Source organism: Scomber japonicus, chromosome 20, assembly GCF_027409825.1.
Source record: "Scomber japonicus isolate fScoJap1 chromosome 20, fScoJap1.pri, whole genome shotgun sequence".
NCBI lineage: Eukaryota > Metazoa > Chordata > Actinopteri > Scombriformes > Scombridae > Scomber > Scomber japonicus.
This window is the reverse complement of record NC_070597.1, coordinates 1480265-1503189: the sequence shown is the minus strand read 5'-3', so window position 1 is coordinate 1503189 and position 22925 is coordinate 1480265. Positions and strand designations below refer to the sequence as shown.

At 40.5% G+C, this 22925-nt stretch overlaps 1 protein-coding gene and 1 long non-coding RNA gene across 2 annotated transcripts; both read left to right on the top strand.

Annotated features, from left to right (window-relative positions):
* The first annotated feature begins 695 nt into the window (after positions 1-695).
* Positions 696-11793, top strand: LOC128381805 (collagen alpha-1(XII) chain-like). The gene is made up of 11 exons (XM_053341839.1): positions 696-718; positions 1250-1377; positions 2833-2940; positions 3554-3718; positions 4732-4869; positions 6557-6652; positions 7598-7741; positions 8611-8718; positions 9332-9502; positions 10532-10669; positions 11558-11793. Exons 1-11 carry the CDS (start codon positions 696-698, stop codon positions 11791-11793), a joined length of 1455 nt encoding a protein of 484 aa, XP_053197814.1.
* Positions 11794-13337: 1544 nt separating this feature from the next.
* LOC128381625 (uncharacterized) lies at positions 13338-14238 on the top strand. The gene is made up of 3 exons (XR_008323561.1): positions 13338-13401; positions 14007-14107; positions 14215-14238. It is a non-coding gene; the product is annotated as an uncharacterized LOC128381625 (long non-coding RNA).
* Positions 14239-22925: the final 8687 nt, after the last annotated feature.

Sequence of the window (22925 nt, the reverse complement as noted above, 5' to 3'; positions counted from 1 at the left end):
TAGCCTCTGAGCTAGCGGCAGAAAGCTCTCAGACGTAGCGTCCATGTTTCTGGTAGAGGAGGTGACTTTGATTGACAGGTGACACTTGGTAGGGGGCGGGGCTTCAGCGGACTCGGCGGCCACGCCCACATCGTTTGGAAGCAGAGAAAGAGGCTGATTTTTACACAACTTTGAAGCCTAATTTCATATATTTGGTGATTTTACAATGGCAACTAAATCATGTTTAAATCCACACAAAGTCTTTCTTACAGTCAGCTGCACAAATTTCCTTAACAACAAAAAACAGTTTGGTTTAATGTGAACAAACTGAAGTTGAGAGGTTTTCTGTGACCAGAAAGTGTTTGAGGACAAACCAACTGATGAGCATCTGATGTGAGATTACAGAGTTCACATCTGTTACCACGGCAACAGTAGACCATTTCACATACGTACTGCTGCAAAAATCAAATATATGTGGTTGAGCCACTTCCTGTATCTCTGTCAAACTGGTTACTTACACCTACATCTAGTTTCCCCTTGTCATTGTCTTTAAACGTCTAGCTTGCTGTCTCTCTCTTCTAGAGCCTCCCACTAACGGTCCTGTGTCTGTTCAGTTCACTGCTCTGCTCCAATCTACATTCAACATTTTTTGATTTTCTTTCCAGGACTCCAGACTGAAGGTAAACACCAATCACCAGGTAAAAAGAGAGAAAGAGATGGGGATGGGCATGTCCAACTGGTAGGAGACTCCACAGTAGAACCCACTGCAGGGACAATATAAACCTCATCTGGCCTGGGAACACTTCTGGATCCTCCAGGAGGATCAGCATCTAGAATCACAGTCCAGAATAGATGGAGTTTGGTTTATGTAATAATAGTCTCAAACTAATGTCTCCGTCCCTCATTCACTCATTAACTACTCATTAATACACAAAATGTATTCAATACTGATCAGAAATCCCAAATTTCAGACACTCACTGATCATCGTCATTTTCATGTCATCCAGTCAGCTGCAGAGTTACTCACCACTAATTCTGTTTCTATAAAATATGATCCATGGATTTGGGGGATTGCTTTCAGGAAGTAGTGTACACAACATGAACACTACTTTTTGTTCCATTGTGGAACATTTGAGGGCTCTACATATTGGATGCATTAAACTCAGTTTACAGACACTCAGACACAGCCTTAGTGTTGCTTCGACATTTGGTCTCCTTGTGTGTTGTATCCCATAATCCTTTGCTCCCCTTCAGGTTCTCTGTGTGACAGCAAGGCTGACATCGTGATGTTGGTCCAAGGATCTTACAGGATTTCCAATCAACAATTCAGCATGGTGAAGTCCTTTCTAAGTAAAATAGTCAACAACTTCGACATCGGCCCTGACAAAGTCCAGATCGGTAATATTTTACTACTACAGTTCACACCACTGCTCCTGCTGCTATAACTACTACTGTTTGTGTAAACGTGTTCAAAATACTAAAATATTTACACCATGATGTGAAAATATTCAAATACAGGTGCAGGTCCTTTGTTCAAAATTAGCATAAAAGCTTTAAAATGATAACATGATAGCAAGTGAAGGGAATGGCTGATGTGAGGATAAAAGGAGCATAGCAGCGGTTTTACATGTTTAAGAAAAGTTACCACTATCTGCATAAAGCCTATGTTATACTCTGTATACTTGCACTGTAAAGTAACTCTAATGAAAGCCATTGCCTTTTCCCACCATTCTGTTTTTATATGTTATCAGTGATAAAACTGGAAGCATTACAATAATTAACTGTATTCAAATGTAATTTGAGTTCTTTGTGACAACATTTAGCTTTCTTTATGTAGTGCAGATGGTGACTGACTAACATGCAGAGTCAGACAGTAGACTCAGGGTTATTATCAGACTGTTTCAATCAGCAGAGACCAGAGAATGAATTTAAGAAACCCTTCCATGGAGTCCAGATACTGGTGGTGGCTGATGTCTTCGATCACTTAATCTTGGGCCAAATCATATCAAAGTCATCTTGAGGCACTTTTCAAGTGGAGCAGGACTAGACTGTATTCATTGATTAATTTAGAAAAAGACCCAACAATCCCACATGAGCAAGCACTTGGCGACAGTGGCAAGGAGAAACTCTTCTTTTGGGGAAGAAACCTCAGGCAGAACCGGACTCCAGGTGGGCGATCATCTGCCTGGACCGGTTGGGTTGAGAGGAGAGAGAGCACAGAGACAAACAATGTCAATCTGACTCTGCTGAGACTGATCAGCTGATGAGGTTGAAGTGTTGCATTGAGGAATCTGAAGACTGGGTAGTGATGTGGAGGAGGTGGGTCGCACAAAACAGCATCAAGAAATCACCTGAGCAGAGAAGGAGAACATTATAAAGACAGCTGCAATATGATAGGCTGACAATGAAGGTGTGTCAGCGTGCTATTGGTTAGACTTGACCAGGTGAGGTGAACAGCTGATGTGTCAATTGATGCTCCAGAAATAACAGCAAGGAAATTATGAGCTTTGACAGAGATCAGTATGAGCTGTGAGAAGGATCAGAATGACTAACAAAAAGATGGTCTTCCTGTCTGAACTTTGGCTAAGCTTCATTTATTTGTCCTACTGGACTGAACTGCTGGAATGGCTCTTGAAGTCTTTTGGTCCCTCTATACAAATGCTAATTAGTACAGACATGCAACGTCTGTTGATGGTGAGTGTTGGGGAAACCATAATGTTATCGAGATAATAACAATAAGAATAGTAATAAACAAATGCACATGTCAAATTATCATCGTTGATATTCTCGTTATCATTTAAAAACAAATGGGTCAGTGTGTCAGTGTTACACTTCTCTGTGTGGTTTCTGCAGGTCTGGTTCAGTATAGTAGGGACCCAAGGACCGAGTGGGAGCTGAACACCCATCAGACTAAACGATCCCTGCTGAAGGCCATAAACAGAGTACAAAAATTAACTGGAGGTACCGAGACAGGTGATTTAACATCAGTCTGATCCACACCAGCTTTACACTGAGGGACTGAGGCAGAGACTCTGATTACATCCACATATAAAACATCTTCAGATTAAATGAGTCAAAAGTGTTTTGACTTTGACTGATTCTAGAAATAGTAGGTTTATGATGAAAATTAGATGGATGATAATGGTAATTTGTACTATTGTTACTATCCTAATATTAATAATTAATCAATATAAATAATTATAATACTATCATGGTTATTAATATTATGATATTATGTGTGTGTATCGGACCATAGTGTAATATTATGAATCAGCGATTGCTGGTGCTGTTATAATGATGGTGATTACAATAATTATCATAATATAATAATATTACAAATCTTAATGAGGATCTCACTAAAGAATTTGAAGCTCAGTGATTGGATGCTTCTGACTGAAATGCATTTTGGGAGTTGTAGTAGTAAACTTCTCTCTTCCACAGGTTTACAGCTTTGGTTGACTCAGATATTTTTTAACTAGGTTGTGTATTTGCTCCATCAGTCAGCTAACAGTCTTTGCAACAGTCAGCTTTTCCACTCTGTACCTTTTAAATCCTCTTTATTACTGTCATACAGGAAAGGCTCTGCAGCACGTCCTCAGTAACAACTTTAAACCCGATGTGGGAATGCGTGCAGACTCACCAAAAATCGTTCTCCTGATTACTGATGGAGCATCTCAGGACGATGTATTCTTTGCATCACAGTACCTGAGAGACAGCGGCATTGAGATCCACGCTATTGGTATGACCATATTAACCTTTTCCAAGTTTGTAGGCCACTTAATCTGCAGAGTATCTTAGTTTTGTCTTCCACTGAATTAAATCTACTTTTCTGGAAACCAAATGTTCTCACAAGTCCACAGGAGGCAGGAAAACCACTGAAGTTATATTAAGCCTGGTCCATTACTGACTTATGACTCCAAATTTTAAAAATCGTATTACCAGCTATCACATGTACATATTATACATGTTAGTAAAAAAAACATCTTTCAATCTGAACTTATTTTCTGATTTCTGTACAGCAGCAGTCAGAGGTTTGGACACTCTGAATCTTTGAAGTGAATGGGAATGTGTGTCTACATTTTTGACTGGTACTAAACATCCAAGCACATTTTTGGGGGAATATTTGGAAATGCACTTTAAATATACTTAAAATGTATATAAACTATAGATACACAGCTGCATTGAATCATAACAGAAACTATTTAATTAATACCAATATGTGCCTCAGTGGCTCTGATTGTGATAGTTTGATTAACAAAGAAGCAGCACAGCCTCAGAAAAGATTTTAAAGTGAATATGAACTCTAAAATATTCTGCAGCTATCAAACTACATCATTTTACCACAAAATAATGATATGATAGGCCTGTGATGGACTGGTGACCTCTAGGTTGTACCCCGTCTCTCACCCAATGACAGCTGGGATTGACTCCCCCCCCCAACCCTCTAGAGAGGATAAGCAGTTTGGGAAATGAATGAATGAGAATGAGAATTAAGTGACAATAATATGAATTAAACAAGCTATTTCATGTTTGTCACAATGTAATTATGTTTTACTACAATGAACTAAAACCAATGCCACCTGCTAAGCTTCAGCAGATGGTCAGCAATGCTGTAAACTATGATTTCTAGTTAATGGGATTTAAAATGCACAACCATCAGCATGCTCTGTTAATGAAAGTTCAGTTTAAGGAGCAGAAAACCTCTTTAAGTTTCATTTTTAAGCAGTTTTAACTGTACAATTGTTTTCTCAGGTGTTATGGGTGCTGAGGATTCAGACCTGTTAGTAATCACAGCAGATCCTGCACATGTGTACCTGGTCTATGACTTCAATGCCCTCCACGACATTGTGAATGGCCTCACAATAAACATCTGTGCCGACAGCAGCTTAGGTAAGCAAAGAGTCCATCAAACAGTGATACATGTTAGAGCCACACTGATCCACTGATGTCAGAATCAATCTTAAAGTTTTGAAAGACGTTGATGTCACTTCAGGTGTTGGTGGAGGAAGCTATGAAAGGTACAAGATGTCTTGATACTTGTATCAAGTGTAGAGGACTCTCACTATCAGTGCTTTGAGAGTGTAGCCTTCAACATGTCCTGTCTACCTCTGAGGTGTACTGTTTCCACCAGCATCCTGTCCACAAACTGCTCCCAAAACTCTGCTATTGCTGCAGCATGAGCACTGAGTCCACTTTGGCTTTCAAACAATCATTATCTTCTTGCAGGTGGCTCACATTGGGTTAGTGTGTGTGTGTGTGTGTGTGTGTGTGTGTGTGTGTGTGTGTGTGTGTGAGTGTGAGTGTGAGTGAGTGTGTGTGTGTGTGAGCACAGAGGAGACCGAGCTTCTGTGCTGTATGTGTACTCTCTTAAATTAAGAGAAGGTGACAAATAGCGACGAGGTGGACGCACCCTTACCAGCTCCTGCACATCTATTCACTAATTAAGGAACAAACGTTAATTTCATCTTGTAATCTTGTATCATCTGAACGGCTAGAGACAGTGTGTTACGGCTGGAAGAGGAAACTCAAGTCAGGAGCGTTCAGCTCGAGGAATTACGGGTTCCACTACTAGACAGGCTAGCGAGAGAGCTAACCCTGTGCTACCACCCAGCCACGCTGACTTTAGCAGCGCCGAAGGAGGAGGCCCTTCTCTCTCAGTAATTATTCAATTAATTGAATTTTTTCGAGCCAAGACTGGCGCCTCTATGGACACAATCTACTGTTGACTCGTTTGGCTCACGTCGCATTGCGGTTGAAAGCTCATTGCAAGATTGTGACAATAGACTAACTGCACTCGAGGCCAAATGCAAATCTCTGGAGAAATGTAACAAGTCGCTAATGGCTAAGACGGAGGACCTTGAGTCTAATTTTTTTGCTGAGACTTTGGGCATGGTCATTGTTACTGAGGGGTAATAAAGGACTGTATAAATTGCTGTTTGGCTGATTCTGATCTCTAGCTTTGCCCCAGGTGTGTCCGTCAAAACACAGATGCTGACAACTCTTCTTTAGTTTGACTGTTTAATTAAGCTCAAGCAACAGTACAGAACATGGGCATAGCTTTGTGTGAGTGGTTCTGTCCAGAAAAAGAAAGAAACATATTATCTGACCCACATTACATACACAAAATATATTGACATAATGCACCTTTAATAATTGTAATAAACGCACCTTTCTGCATATTATATGCAGTGTAACTAATTAACATAAACAGTGCACTTTCTAACTTATTACAGAAAAATACATAGCTACACATCCTAGCTAATCAATTAACAACCACATGTTTTCATGTTAGTAAGCAGCTCCAAGCTAGGTGGCTATAATTAACAACTTATGACAACAAATGATAGTGAACTAGCAACATAAATAATACGACTTACAGGTCTCATGGACGCACGCACACAATTATCAATTGAACCACTTAGTCTCTGGCTGGCAGCTTCTGACTGGCAGCGTCAGCTCTCTCTCTCTCTCCACTCTGCACTTTCTGCCGTCTTCAGACTCGCGTGCACGCGCTCCCGATGCGCCGCGTGTAACTGTCACGCGTATCTGCCTCTGATCTGACGGCCCTTTCGTACAGTCATCCTAGATGTACCTGGAACGCTGGACCGGGCACACCGCCTTGCCTCCCGACCAGGCCTCGGTGTGAGGCCTGGTCGGGAGGCATCACTTCAGGGTGAAACAGCATATCCTTCAACTGGCCAGGGAGAGGGGACCACTCTCCTTTCAAAGACAATCAGTGCATATTTTCCCGGATTTCACAACTGAAGTTGCTTCCCGGAGGGTATCTTTTAATAATATCAAGCAAAAACTCTGGGCGGAAAACATCAGATATGGTATACTGTTTCCGGCTCGGCTGCGGCTCACGTTCAACGGTGGGAGGTACAGCTTTACCGCGCCGAAGGACGCAGAGAAATTCTACATGGATACTATAGCCCCAGCACTTCCAACATGTGAACCCAGCGGCACCAAAGGATGAACACTTTTCCCTTCATATCACTGGCTCTCTACGGTAGCAGTATAGACTGATTAATACGGTTGGCAAATTTTTTTTTCATGTTTCCTTTTTCATTTTTGGACTTTTTTTTTAATGCCTCCCCGTTTTGGTTATTATACTCAAGGACTGAGTGGTGAGTTTATAGAATACCTCAGCTTAGTTGTGTTAATATTCTCAATAAAGCACCAGGAGGATCAGCATCTAGAATCACAGTCCAGAATGGATGGAGTTTGGTTTATGTACCAATAGTCTCAAATTAATGACTCCGTTCCTCATTCACTCATTAACTACTCATTAATACACAAAATGTATTCAATACTGATCAGAAATCCCAAATTTCAGACACTCACTGATCATCGTCACTTTCATGTCATCCAGTCAGCTGCAGAGTTACTCACCACTAATTCTGTTTCTATAAAATATGATCCATGGATTTGGGGGATTGCTTTCAGGAAGTAGTGTACACAACATGAACACTACTTTTTGTTCCATTGTGGAACATTTGAGGGCTCTACATATTGAATTCATTAAACTCAGTTTACAGACACTCAGACACAGCCTTAGTGTTGCTTCGACATTTAGTCTCTTGTGTGTTGTATCCCATAATCCTTTGCTCTCCTTCAGGTTCTCTGTGTGACAGCAAGGCTGACATCGTGATGTTGGTCGAAGGATCTTGGAGCATTGGTTCACACATCTTTTACACCTTGAGGTCCTTTCTCAGCAAAATAATCAGGAACTTCGACATCGGCCCTGACAAAGTCCAGATCGGTAATATTTTACTACTACAGTTCACACCACTGCTCCTGCTGCTATAACTACTACTGTTTGTGTAAACGTGTTCAAAATACTAAAATATTTACACCATGATGTGAAAATATTCAAATACAGGTGCAGGTCCTTTGTTCAAAATTAGCATAAAAGCTTTAAAATGATAACATGATAGCAAGTGAAGGGAATGGCTGATGTGAGGATAAAAGGAGCATAGCAGCGGTTTTACATGTTTAAGAAAAGTTACCACTATCTGCATAAAGCCTATGTTATACTCTGTATACTTGCACTGTAAAGTAACTCTAATGAAAGCCATTGCCTTTTCCCACCATTCTGTTTTTATATGTTATCAGTGATAAAACTGGAAGCATTACAATAATTAACTGTATTCAAATGTAATTTGAGTTCTTTGTGACAACATTTAGCTTTCTTTATGTAGTGCAGATGGTGACTGACTAACATGCAGAGTCAGACAGTAGACTCAGGGTTATTATCAGACTGTTTCAATCAGCAGAGACCAGAGAATGAATTTAAGAAACCCTTCCATGGAGTCCAGATACTGGTGGTGGCTGATGTCTTCGATCACTTAATCTTGGGCCAAATCATATCAAAGTCATCTTGAGGCACTTTTCAAGTGGAGCAGGACTAGACTGTATTCATTGATTAATTTAGAAAAAGACCCAACAATCCCACATGAGCAAGCACTTGGCGACAGTGGCAAGGAGAAACTCTTCTTTTGGGGAAGAAACCTCAGGCAGAACCGGACTCCAGGTGGGCGATCATCTGCCTGGACCGGTTGGGTTGAGAGGAGAGAGAGCACAGAGACAAACAATGTCAATCTGACTCACTTCTCTGTGTGGTTTCTGCAGGTCTGGTTCAGTATAGTAGGGACCCAAGGACCGAGTGGGAGCTGAACACCCATCAGACTAAACGATCCCTGCTGAAGGCCATAAACAGAGTACAAAAATTAACTGGAGGTACCGAGACAGGTGATTTAACATCAGTCTGATCCACACCAGCTTTACACTGAGGGACTGAGGCAGAGACTCTGATTACATCCACATATAAAACATCTTCAGATTAAATGAGTCAAAAGTGTTTTGACTTTGACTGATTCTAGAAATAGTAGGTTTATGATGAAAATTAGACAGATGTTAATGGTAATTTGTACTATTGTTGCTATCCTAATATTAATAATTAATCAATATAAATAATTATAATACTATCATGGTTATTAATATTATGATATTATGTGTGTGTATCGGACCATAGTGTAACATTATGAATCAGAGATTGCTGGTGCTGTTATAATGATGGTGATTACAATAATTATCATAATATAATAATATTACAAATCTTAATGAGGATCTCACTAAAGAATTTGAAGCTCAGTGATTGGATGCTTCTGACTGAAATGCATTTTGGGAGTTGTAGTAGTAAACTTCTCTCTTCCACAGGTTTACAGCTTTGGTTGACTCAGATATTTTTTAACTAGGTTGTGTATTTGCTCCATCAGTCAGCTAACAGTCTTTGCAACAGTCAGCTTTTCCACTCTGTACCTTTTAAATCCTCTTTATTACTGTCATACAGGAAAGGCTCTGCAGCACGTCCTCAGTAACAACTTTAAACCCAATGAGGGAATGCGTGCAGACTCACAAAAAATCGTTCTCCTGATTACTGATGGAAGATCCACGGACGATGTATCCCTTGCATCACAGTACCTGAGAGACAGCGGCATTGAGATCTACGCTATTGGTATTGGTAAGTTTGTAGGCCACTTAATCTGCAGAGTATCTTAGTTTTGACTTCCACTGAATTAAATCTACTTTTCTGGAAACCAAATGTTCTCACAAGTCCACAGGAGGCAGGAAAACCACTGAAGTTATATTAAGCCTGGTCCATTACTGACTTGTGACTTTTAAAAATCGTATTACCAGCTATCACATGTACATGTTATACATGTTAGTAAAAAAAACATCTTTCAGTCTGAACTTATTTTCTGATTTCTGTACAGCAGCAGTCAGAGGTTTGGACACTCTGAATCTTTGAAGTGAATGGGAATGTGTGTCTACATTTTTGACTGGTACTAAACATCCAAGCACATTTTTGGGGGAATATTTGGAAATTCACTTTAAATATACTTAAAATGAACATAAACTATAGATACACAGCTGCATTGAATCATAACAGAAACTATTTAATAAATACCAATATGTGCCTCAGTGGCTCTGATTGTGATAGTTTGATTAACAAAGAAGCAGCACAGCCTCAGAAAAGATTTTAAAGTGAATATGAACTCTAAAATATTCTGCAGCTATCAAACTACATCATTTTACCACAAAATAATGAAATGATAGGCCTGTGATGGACTGGTGACCTCTCTAGGTTGTACCCCGTCTCTCACCCAATGACAGCTGGGATTGACTCCCCCCCCCAACCCTCTAGAGAGGATAAGCAGTTTGGGAAATTAATTAATGAATGAATGAGAATTAAGTGACAATAATATGAATTAAACAAGCTATTTCATTTTTGTCACAATATAATTATGTTTTACTACAATGAACTAAAACCAATGCCACCTGCTGAGCTTCAGCAGATGGTCAGCAATGCTGTAAACTATGATTTCTAGTTAATGGGATTTAAAATGCACAACCATCAGCATGCTCTGTTAATTAAAGTTCAGTTTAAGGAGCAGAAAACCTCTTTAAATTATATTTTACCCACCATTTAGTTTCTTTTGTTTTGATGTTTCATTTTTAAGCAGTTTTAACTGAACAATTGTTTTCTCAGGTGTTCAGGGTGCTAAGCTGTCACAGCTGTTGGAAATCACAGCAGATCCTGCACATGCGTACATGGTCAGGAACTTCGGTGCCCTCCACAACATTGTGAATGACGTCACCATAAACATTTGTGCCAACAGCAGCTTAGGTAAGCAAAGAGTCCACCAGCATCCTGTCCACAAACTGCTCCAAAAACTCTGCTATTGCTGCAGCATGACAGAGTATACTTTGGCTTTCAAACAATCATTATCTTCTTGCAGGTTGCTCACATTGGGTTAGTGTGTGTGTGTGTGTGAGTGTGTGTGTGTGAGTGTGTGTGTGTGTGTGTGTGTGTGTGTGTGTGTGTCTGCCTCCTACTAATGATCCAGTTCAGAAGCAGGTTTCAGGGGGCATCCCTACCTCAGACCAGTGTTAATAATTACAGTTCTCTGTAGTCTGAGCTGAGGTCTGATAGCATGAGCTGCTACTGCTGAAAGCAATAATCTGACAGAGGAAAACAGGAGGAGTCTAATTCAGATTAGCTGTAGCTTCATCCGTGTGTGTGTGAGGAAGTCAGCCGTTTTGATTAACAGGTGCATTTTTTCTGGCGTTTTACCCATCTCCAGGCCTCGTACTTTAACAAACTCCTCCTACAGCTTTGACTCCAGAAACTTCAGATTCAAACTGTATCATCCTCAGACCTTGACGATTAAAACTTCAATAATGATTTCGCCTACGTTATACCAGGTGGGCGTGGCAGTCGCTTGTTGCCATAAACCAACAACTCCTTCTAACTCCTCCATACATTGTCAAATGTTTATACCTGCAGCGTGTGAAATATCACATCATTGGGCGTGGATGTGACAGGGGGTCTCCATAGCGCCCCCTAATGGTAGGTCATGTGACCAAAAACTTTGTCTAATCTTCGTGAAATTTACAGGACTCATAGGTCTCAACAATATTGAAAGTTATCGGTATCACTGCTGATGTCACTTTGAGCTTTTGAAGCCAAAGATTCAGCCCTCTCCACTGTTAGACTACCTTCCATCTTCTCCAGATCACCTCGAGGATCCTCCACAGTTATCACAGGAGCCTGGCGCACATCATGTGGAGATCTTAAAGCAGTCATCAGTAAAAGAAACTCCCACCTACTCTGATCTAGCTTCACCATTGCTCACACTGCTGCTGGCAAAGCTTGCCTCCACCGGTCTGGTTCAGGGTCCCATCATGTCTCTAGGGTCAATCTGCAAGTCATGTTTTTCTTTCGGCCCACTCTGCAGGCATTTACAATAACTCAGCGTTAACGTGATTATATGATGAACTCAGACCAGCAGTAACAACTACAGTTGGCTGTAGTTTGAGCTTTAATTAATATCTGAGCTGAAGATCATGAACTGCCGTTTATCACTGTGTCGTTCCTCATGATACCACAAGATGCTGCCAGACTCTCTGTATCAATACGTTTTTTTCAACTTGAAATAATCTGTATTGGTATGAATGTTGCAGTTAAATATTCCCAAAACTAATGATGGTCCTCTCTCTCTCCAGACTCTGTCAGGCTGGTGAATGGGACTAGTCTGTGTTCAGGCAGACTGGAGGTGAAGTCTGAGCAGTCGTGGTCCTCAGTGTGTGAAGCTGACTTTGACCAGCAGGATGCAGAGGTGGTCTGTAGGGAGCTTGACTGTGGGGCTCCTTCAGTCCTCCAGGGGGCGCTCTATGGAGAAGTGGAGGCTCCAATGTGGACCAAAGAGTTCCAGTGTGGAGGCAATGAGTCTGCTCTCCTGGACTGTAGAAGATCAAACTCAACTAGAAGAACCTGCTCACCTGGTAAAGCTGTTGGACTCACCTGCTCAGGTAGAAGAGGAGCTGCAGCTTTGATTTGTCTTCATTTCTGTTCTAATGAAACTCACTTTATTCTTTTACTGATGACTCTCTTGTTTCTGTTCTAATGAAACTCACTTTATTCTTTTACTGATGACTCTCTTGTTTCTGTTCTAATGAAACTCACTTTATTCTTTTACTGATGACTCTCTTGTTTCTGTTCAGGGCTCAGGTTGGTGGGAGGAGCCAGTCACTGTGAAGGTACACTGGAGGTGAAACAAACAGCGTGGAGACCAGTGAGTGACTCTGACTGGACCCTGAAGGAAGCAGCAGTAGCCTGCTCAGATCTGGACTGTGGCTCTGCTGTTTCAACAAGAAGCAGAAATTATTCCTCAGATAGATCTGTATGGTGGATCAGATCTGACTGTCTTCAGTCTGGATATGCACTGAGGGAATGTGCATTATCATTTTCCTCGTCCTACATCGCGGAGCTCACCTGCTCAGGTAAGTCCATCAGTGACATCATCTCTGACAGTAATATTTTCCTTCCTCTGTCACAGTGATAGTTGGTGGTTTCCATTGGACTGAACTGTAAACTTATCCAGGACGACAGCATCCTAAAGGGTAGAGAAGTTAGCTTGTTCCTGGAAGCTCATTGATTCAAACTCCCATAAAAAAGTTGCTTCAGCCAATCATCTCTCTGTATTTACAGACCTGCTGCTTCAGCCAATCATCTCTCTGTATTTACAGACCTGCTGTTTCAGCCAATCATCTCTGTGTCTCCTACCATGGACGGGGTCTCTGAGGCCCAGCAGCAGGGGTTTCAGGTTCTCCAGGGCTCCAACTTCACCATCAGCTGCTCCGTCCAGCCTCAGTACCCAGGAGGCTCCTTCCAGCTCACCTTCACCTCCTCCAACACAACATACAACTACACCCAGCCAGCTGTCAATCACTCTGCTGACTTCCTGTTTCCTGCTGCAGACCCCGCCCACCAAGGAAACTACAGCTGTGTTTATGGCGTCTATGTTTTTTCTCATAACTTCTCCTCTGAGAGCCGTCTGCTCTCTCTCACTGTCACAGGTAAGCTGAAGCAGAGTGTGAAGCTCAGTCCAACTGAGACGTCACACTAACTTTGTTTCCATGTTTGATAAAAAGTCATGAGGCAGCCGGAGCGACCCAGCGACCTACAGAGAGCTGAGTCACAATCTGATGAAGGAGCTGTAAACTGTTTCCTTCCCGGCTTCTTTAACATTATCCAACCATAACAACTGTGTTGTAGTGGAAAGTAAAAGTGAAGCCAGATAAGCACTATAATGACAATAAACAGGGTTTACATGATGAACTCAGAGCTTCACCAGGATCACATCTGATTTAACTGCATGTAAAGATGTTGACTGTTAACAATCAGTTGAATCATTTTAAGCAGACAGGAGCTTTAAGGAGAGAATCAGCAGACTTTCATTCATTCTTTCAAAGCAGCTGTGAACACATGAGTGTTTTTTGTTGAACATCATCAGCATACAGAGAGGATCAGATGAACTTATTCTCTAAGAGCTGAATCAACAAGCTGCTTCAGACTTCACTGATTTTAGGAGATTTAACATCATTAAAGTTTCTGTTTGATGGGAGCTGTTGTCCTCATGATGTCATGTGATCTAATGTGATGACTGAATGTGTCTCATCAGATCCAGATAAGACTCTTTACAGAACAGTTTTCCTCATCAGACTGGTCGTCCTGCCGGTGACTCTGCTGCTGTCTAACACTGCCCTCTATTTCATCATGAAGGTACTGAACATGTTTGTTTAGAGGACTGGTTGAAATGAAGCACTCAGCCTGTTTATCTTGAACTGAAGAGAGGAGTGATGCAGATCTGTGTTGTCATGTCTCTCCAGGCCAGCAGGGGGCAGAAGTCAGACCCACAGGAGAACGTTGAGCTGGATTATTATAACCTGGGTGTTTCCAGAGCTGAAGGGGAGCCCGCTGAAGAGGAAGGAGCTCAGGGAGCAGAGTAGGACCTCTGAGGACAAACACAAACCCTCTGAAGAAGAAAATCATCACCAGCACCAACGCTCCAAAACAGGAAGTAGTGAGACCTTTATTAAGACTACTAGAAGAAGAGCAGAGAGGAGATCTGATTGGACCTTTTGTAACATAATTATCTGTATTTTATTATATTTAGTATCATTAATCTCTCTCATATGAACAGCTGTAACTTTTTTTACTTGGAAATTTTCATGAAATCAAGAAATCATTTAAAAGTCAGTCCAGATGTTTGATGAGTTTATATCTTTTTTCTTCACTGCCTTTTATAGACTATATACTTATTATTCACCTTAAATATGTTAATACTATTTTCAAAAGTATAAAAAGTTTTAGTTAAATAAACTGAGTAAAAGGGAAAAAGATTTTGGAGAGAATTTAAATTTAAATTTAAGCACATGTTTTTAATAGTACTGAGCAATAGTTTTGATTTGTATGTTATATTTTTACAAACAGGTTTTATTATATTTTTCATTCATGTTTTGAATTACACGCAACTGCACAACGCAGGCAAGTGCTGGACTGAGTTTTGCCAAGCTTACATTACATTTGTAACTGATTTCAAATACCTTTATATTAATAATATGTATATCTGTAAAACCACTGCAAGCAAAGAGAGAGAAGAGTCATGAGGGAATTTAACAGGACATTTAATAAGTGGAGTAAAGCTAAATGCTAATTGACGAGGGCTGTCAGGTCATTTTAGGTAAAGTGTTAAAAACAGGATGGATAGGGTTAGGATATCAGCCGCTGTGAGATAATAGAGAGATGGTTGTGTGAAAGACAGACCATTACATGCAAAAGCCTCACAATGTCATAAAAGCAGGAAATGTTTGTTTTCTGGCTGATGACGTATAAATATGAGATGTACGATGGGTTTTTTGGGTTTCTTGCAATAAAACGCTTCAATTCTACAAGTTGATGCATAAGTCTGATTTTTAACCCTCTGAGACTCAGCCCTTATTTATTTCTTCATGCTAATGAATCAGTTTATATATTATAATTATTTATATATATTGGCCAAGTCCCAACTTAAGTTATCTTGGTGCAGACCCAACATTCCTCCATGAGCAGCACTTGGTGACAGCAGCAAAACTCTCATTTAATGAAAAGAAACCTCAAGCAGACCTGAGCTCTAGGTGGTCAACCATCTGCCTCGACCGGTTGGGTTTTATCCAAAACTCCAAAATCCCACAATCCTAAACGATACAAGTCCAGTTGAAGGGGTCGTATTATGAAAAGGCACTTTTGACTGCTTATGGGGTCTCTGATGTTCCTACTAACATAAACTGAAATAAGACCCCAGTCAGTTTCTAGCTGCTGTTCATCTCCATCTGACATTGATCAAGTCTGGAGTCAATCTGCTGGCAATATAATAAATAAACATCCCATGTTTCCACCAGAGTGCAGCAGACGAGGCCTTAGAAAGTTCAAACAGACACCTGGACTTGCTTCCTCTCACGTCTGACCTCGTCGTTGAGGTGGCTTTAGCCATTGCTACCATTCTTTAACAAGCCCAATAATGATGATAGCATTGATAAATAAGGTGAAAGAAGAGGGACTGTGGGCCTGTCATGGAGGTCAGGGACAGAACCCATAGACTGTCCCTGGTCTCTAATCCTGTTTGGGATCTTCATGGACAGAGTCTGAAGGTGCAGCCAGGGGGAGGAGAGAGTCCAGTTGGGGACATCAAATTCACCTCTCTGCTTTTTGTGGTTGATGTTGTTCTGTTGGACTCTACAGGTGAAGACCTCCAGGCGGAGGAGGCAGAAGTCAGACCCACAGGAGCACATTGAGCTGGATCATTATAACCTGGGTGTTTCCAGAGCTGAAGGAGAGCTGGCTGAAGAGGAAGGAGCTCAGGGAGCAGAGTAGGACCTCTGAGGACAAACACAAAATCTCTTTAACGTAGGTCTGAAATCACTGCAGAACGGTTTCATCTTTCCTTTCAGTCTCATGTGTTAAACCAACAAGCTTTTTGCGGCCTGTGTTTCAGGGATTATCACATTGGACGATTCTGCACATCATGATTAATGAGTTAGCAGTGCTTCTCCAATAGCTTATAGTGGTTCATGTTAACAAGCTTTAGATATAAACATGTATAACAGGCATCGCTGGTTCATTTAGCTGATTTTATGACTCTTTTCTACATGAGCTACTTTTACACTTGTTTTACGACCGTTTACGACTCCGCAGGTCGGTCAGCTCAGGAAAAACAAACCTCACACACGTCTGCAAAACTGTCACATAATACTCAGTCTTCTGTATATAGTTTATTTTGTCATTATTAACCTCTCGTGTGAACAGCTGTAACTTTTTTTACTTAAAGGCCGTGTAAAGTGAATTCAGACATTTTCTTCTAAACACATTAAAAAGGTCATAAATGTATTTCTAAAAAGCATTTCAAACATTTAGATTTGAATTGTGGAGCTAGGATTAGCATAAACCCGGCTCTGCTGCTGTAGAGGTATAAATACATTCAGCACATACTACTACTACTACAGTCTACAGTTAGCTGAGTTAGCCGCTGACTTTACACAGACTTTAAAGATTTCCATGTATTGAGAGTTTTACCTTTTCTTCACTGCCGTTTATATACTGTGTGTTTGAGCATAAAAATTGTTTTATACAGCTGATATATAATCTTTGTTTTTATACTTTTGTTCTTTGAGTTAAAAATTAAATAAAAGCAAAATGTTTCATGTATGGCACGGCTTTCTGATGAGTCACAGTTTACAAAGGAAGCAGAAGCATTAAGTGATAGTTAATAAGTTAACTGATCACTTATAATTTAGATGTAATGAAGAATAACTTCTGGGTTTTAAGCAGGAGGCCGACATTCAAATCCTGACTCGTGCTTCCTAATTAAATCAACGACATGACGTCAAGTTTTCAACCAGATTTTACATTTGTGTTTTTATAGGAAACTTCTTTCAAAGACTAAAACTGGCAGATTAATCTCTCTGCTTCAGACCCGTTGAACAAACACTGATAAATATTTGTCTTCTGGAAAAAAATATTGATCAGTTGCTATCAGACGGACAGCAGCAGAAGATTCAGTAGTCTAGAGGAGGTAGAGGGGGGCATGACTGGAAGTGAATCCCAGGACAGAAACACTCACAGGAGGCTCAGTGGTTTGGTCCAGTGCTCAGAAGCAGGTGGAGGTGATAGAGGTTTCCCAGGATCTGAAGCTTTGCTGTGGGCTTCAGGTGGGGTGTGAATATTTCCATTGTAGAGTTATTATGGGTAAGTAGAAGAAACTAATGTTGTTAATTAAATGAAAAGTAACACTGTAATGTATGTTAAATAAACTAGCAAGAAATTTCATATAATTTATTTAATTTAACAGATAAAATGCTTTGTCATTTTAATTAGTTTCAGTAGGTTGGGTGCAGTGGCATGCAATGACCATAGAGGGTGCAAGAGAGTAAAAAGTGTGTGTATGCAGGTAATGTACACACATCAATTTTTCCCTTTTGTTTCTCATTTTACCACTTTTCTGAGGACCTCTGTAACTCTGAGAGAAGCATATAAACAGCTTCAGGAGGCCCTTACAGTGAAAACAAAATGAGGGCCGGAATGTCCTCACTTTGTAAAAAGGTCCTGACCCCAAGGTTAAAATTCATGCTGGTCCTCACAAAGATAGCCATGCAAACACTGACACACACATACATACACTGGTACACAAACACACATTCACATGCAGATACACACAGAAACACACATACACACACACACACAGTATTAATCCAACCGGGCAAAATATCCTCACTTCTAACGTGTAAGGAATCATGCTGGTCCTCATAAAGATAGCTCTGCAAGCACACACACACACATAGATACACAAAAAAACACACACAGTTACACACACACACATACACACACACACACACAGTTACATACAGACACACACACACACACACACACACACACACACACACACACACACACACACACACACACACACAGTATTAATCCAACACTTTTGGAGTTATTTTTTTTTATCATTTCTTTCTTTTTGTTGTGTTTGGGTTTTTGTCTGCTTCTGTTTTTTTCCTGTTTGTACTGTCCTGTGTCATTTGTGTCTTCATGTTAATCATTAAAGTTGCACTCAATTAAAAAGAGAGAGAGAGAGAGATATATAGAGATAGAGAGATAGAGAGAGACACACACAAACAGCTCTGCAGCAGTCACTGCTGTATGTCGCAATAACTGATATGTTTCCATGGTAACAGCAGTATAATCTCAGCTGCTCATCAGTAAGTTTGTCGTCGCGCTGTTTCCTGTCACTTCATCTGATGCACATTAACCCTTTCACAGCCTGCTGTTCAAGAGAGGCCACCATCTCGCTGTCAGTCAACATATCAGTAGCTTTCATGATTGGCTGTGTGTTGCCACGGCGATCTGAACCACATGTGAGCAACAAGTGTTGATTGGTTGGTCCAACTTTTCTAAAAGGATGCAGATGTGTGTGCAGGTAACATACACACACCATTTAAGCACTTTTCTGACAGCAGCATATAAACAGTGGAAACAAAGTGAGGACCGGCCAAAATGTCCTCACTTTGTATAAAGGTCCTCACTTCAAACATGAGAGAAATCATGCTGGTCCTCACAAAGATAGCCATGCAAACACACAGAAAACACTCTAACACACAGAGATACAGCTTTAGTCCAACACTTATTGAGTTGATTTTATTATTTTTTCTTCTTCTGGTGTTTGGGTTATTGTCTGAGTCTTCATGTTAAACATTAAAGTTGCACTCAATTAAAAAAAATAAAAAAAACAGCTCTGCAGCAGTCACTGCTGTATGTCGCAATAACTGATATGATGTTTCCATGGTAACAGCAGTATAATCTCAGCTGCTCATCAATTAGTTTGTCCTCGCGCTCTTTCCTGTCACAGCCTGCTGTTCAAGAGAGGCCACCACACACTCTGATTGGTCCATCTCGCTGTCAATCAACATATCAGTAGCTTTCATGATTGGCTGTGTGTTGCCATGGCGATCTGAACCACATGTGAGCAACAAGTTTTTAATGGTTGGTCCAACTTTTTAAAAGGATTAAATTAAATGCAATTAACTTGTATTGGAGTGTGCATGAGTGAGATGTGTGTTGGATAAACAACCTTCATTTACTTTAGCTGTCAGTCACATGATGAAGCAGCTCAGAGCGTCTCAGCCAGCAGCATCCTGTCAGAAACTACATGCAGCTGATGAATAGATAAATGATTCAGAGGAAACATCACATCTGATTAAACATAAAAAGACACGATGAGTCCGACAGACGAGCAGAGAGAGACGACACCGAGACGGAGAGAGACGACACCGAGACGGAGACAGACGCCTGCCTGGACATGGATCACCTGCTGATGCTGCTGCTGCTGCTGTGGAGCTCAGGTAAGACTCTGCTGTCCTGGAAAAACACTGAGTTCAAACAGCTGCTTTAAAAACTGCAGGAAAAGTCAACATGGTCAGTAAAATGTAGTGATGTGTGTTCAGTAAAAGTTCTCATACTTGTTATAATAAGTTTAATTTCTTTAACATCAACCGTTAATGAATGTGTTCATGAAGTAATGAAAATGTAAAGCATGTAAATGTAAGATCTTCGGACCGTGTTGGTTGGTCATGTGACGTAGGGAGGGACTTTGAAGGAAGGTTTGCTGATACTTGTTGTAATGACTTTTATCCTATTAACCCTAACCATAACATCAATTAACAAACCAGTACTGAAAGTGGTCATCATCAAATAATACAAATGTAAAGCATATAAATGTAAGATCTTGGGACCGTGTTGGTTGGTCATGTGACCTCGCAGGGAGTGAGGATATATTAAGAAGAGCAGGGAGGGACTTTGAAGGAAGGTTTGATTGACAGGCAAACACAACAAATTACAAACCACCACATCACACATCAGACATGGCAGCTATACATGAGGAAGACCTTTGTTAAATAATGAAATGGTGACATCTGGTGGCGAAAGCTAAACATGGACCTGAAAATTAAAAAGCATGCAGCTGAATTTGATGTGTGACTTTTCTCATTTAATAAGTGACTTTTTATTATTCTACAAATGTTTTTATTATTATGGAAGTTTGACCTGTTTCCTCATCATGTTTGAATTTTAAATTCAATTAGTGTGTTTTAATAATTTGATGTATAATTTTGTTGGTTTAATCAGACATTAAAGAACTTCTATATTATTGTGTAGCCCAGTAAACATTTACATGAAAGCATCAGGAGCTACAGGAGAGTTAAATATGTACAGTAACTTCTTTTTAATCACTTAAAACTAATTTATACAGACTTGCTTTTATGTCATGTCGTTTGTTTATTGTTACTGTCTTTTATTTTATTTTATTTTACTATTATTATTTTATTTGTTGTATAATATTTCCATAATCTCCACACTGCATTTCATTTCATGTCAGCTTTGTTGCTGCTCTGTGTTATATGTCTTTGCTTTGTATTGTACATAAATAGACAGATACAACATACTCAACACACAGTTTCTCCTGAAGACATTCACAGTGTTGCTCTCTGTTGGTCACATAAACACTGACAGAAGAAGATCATTGTTTTCACTTTTATTTATTCAGAGTAGTTTCACTGAGAGCAGTGCTCTCTGTTTCAGAAACACTCTGATCACATTCACACAGTCACACTTTCACAACTGGAAGCTGCCCAGTACAACCACAGTCTGCCACTGGGAGCTGTTGGGGTCCAGGGCCTCAGTGGTGGTAATGAGGGAGGGGCAAGCGCTGCTTTTTACTCATCCCATCCAGATTTACCCGTCTGTCTGGGGATTGAAACAACAACCTTTCAGTCACAAGTTTGTTCCTCTAACTTTTAAACCACTGCTGCTAACTTAACTCTAAAGGGAGGCAAGTCCTCACAATGTGACTGTACAGATTTATGTCCCCGAAACATGAGGAATATGAGTACACACACACACACACACACACACACAAACACACAAACATTGTCCTAAGTCATTTTTAGGGACAATGAGTGAGCCGAGTTAGCCGCCGAGCTAGCCTCTGAGCTAGCGGCAGAAAGCTCTCAGACGTAGCGTCCATGTTTCTGGTAGAGGTGGTGACTTTGATTGACAGGTGACACTTGGTAGGGGGCGGGGCTTCAGCGGACTCGGCGGCCACGCCCACAGCGTTTGGAAGCAGAGAAAGAGGCTGATTTTTACACAACTTTGAAGCCTAATTTCATATATTTGGTGATTTTACTATGGCAACTAAATCATGTTTAAATCCACACAAAGTCTTTCTTACAGTCAGCTGCACAAATTTCCTTAACAACAAAAAACAGTTTGGTTTAATGTGAACAAACTGAAGTTGAGAGGTTTTCTGTGACCAGAAAATGTTTGAGGACAAACCAACTGATGAGCATCTGATGTGAGATTACAGAGTTCACATCTGTTACCACGGCAACAGCAGACCATTTCACATACGTACTGCTGCAAAAATCAAATATATATGGTTGAGCCACTTCCTGTATCTCTGTCAAACTGTTTACTTACACCTAAATCTAGTTTCCCCTTGTCATTGTCTTTAAACGTCTAGCTTGCTGTCTCTCTCTTCTAGAGCCTCCCACTAACGGTCCTGTGTCTGTTCAGTTCACTGCTCTGCTCCAATCTACATTCAACATTTTTTGATTTTCTTTCCAGGACTCCAGACTGAAGGTAAACACCAATCACCAGGTAAAAAGAGAGAAAGAGATGGGAATGGGCATGTCCAACTGGTAGGAGACTCCACAGTAGAACCCACTGCAGGGACAATATAAACCTCATCTGGCCTGGGAACACTTCTGGATCCTCCAGGAGGATCAGCATCTAGAATCACAGTCCAGAATGGATGGAGTTTGGTTTATGTAATAATAGTCTCAAAACTAATGACTCTGTCCCTCATTCACTCATTAACTACTCATTAATACACAAAATGTATTCAATACTGATCAGAAATCCCAAATTTCAGACACTCACTGATCATCGTCACTTTCATGTCATCCAGTCAGCTGCAGAGTTACTCACCACTAATTCTGTTTCTATAAAATATGATCCATGGATTTGGGGGATTGCTTTCAGGAAGTAGTGTACACAACATGAACACTACTTTTTGTTCCATTGTGGAACATTTGAGGGCTCTACATATTGGATGCATTAAACTCAGTTTACAGACACTCAGACACAGCCTTAGTGTTGCTTCGACATTTGGTCTCCTTGTGTGTTGTATCCCATAATCCTTTGCTCTCCTTCAGGTTCTCAGTGTGACAGCAAGGCTGACATCGTGATGTTGGTCGATGGATCTTACAGCATTGGTTTAAACAACTCCAACGCCTTGAGGTCCTTTCTAAGAGAGATAGTCAACAACTTCGACATCGGCCCTGACAAAGTCCAGATCGGTAATATTTTACTACTACAGTTCACACCACTGCTCCTGCTGCTATAACTACTACTGTTTGTGTAAACGTGTTCAAAATACTAAAATATTTACACCATGATGTGAAAATATTCAAATACCGGTGCAGGTCCTTTGTTCAAAATTAGCATAAAA

Bases quoted from the DNA above. Each gene is read 5' to 3' on its own strand.
- LOC128381805 (XM_053341839.1), top strand. From the start codon at position 696: ATGGGGATGGGCATGTCCAACTG. The intron at 2,941-3,553 runs GTACCGAGACAG...ACTGTCATACAG, and splicing joins AGTACAAAAATTAACTGGAG to GAAAGGCTCTGCAGCACGTC. The intron at 6,653-7,597 runs GTGAAACAGCAT...GCTCTCCTTCAG, and splicing joins TCGGGAGGCATCACTTCAGG to GTTCTCTGTGTGACAGCAAG.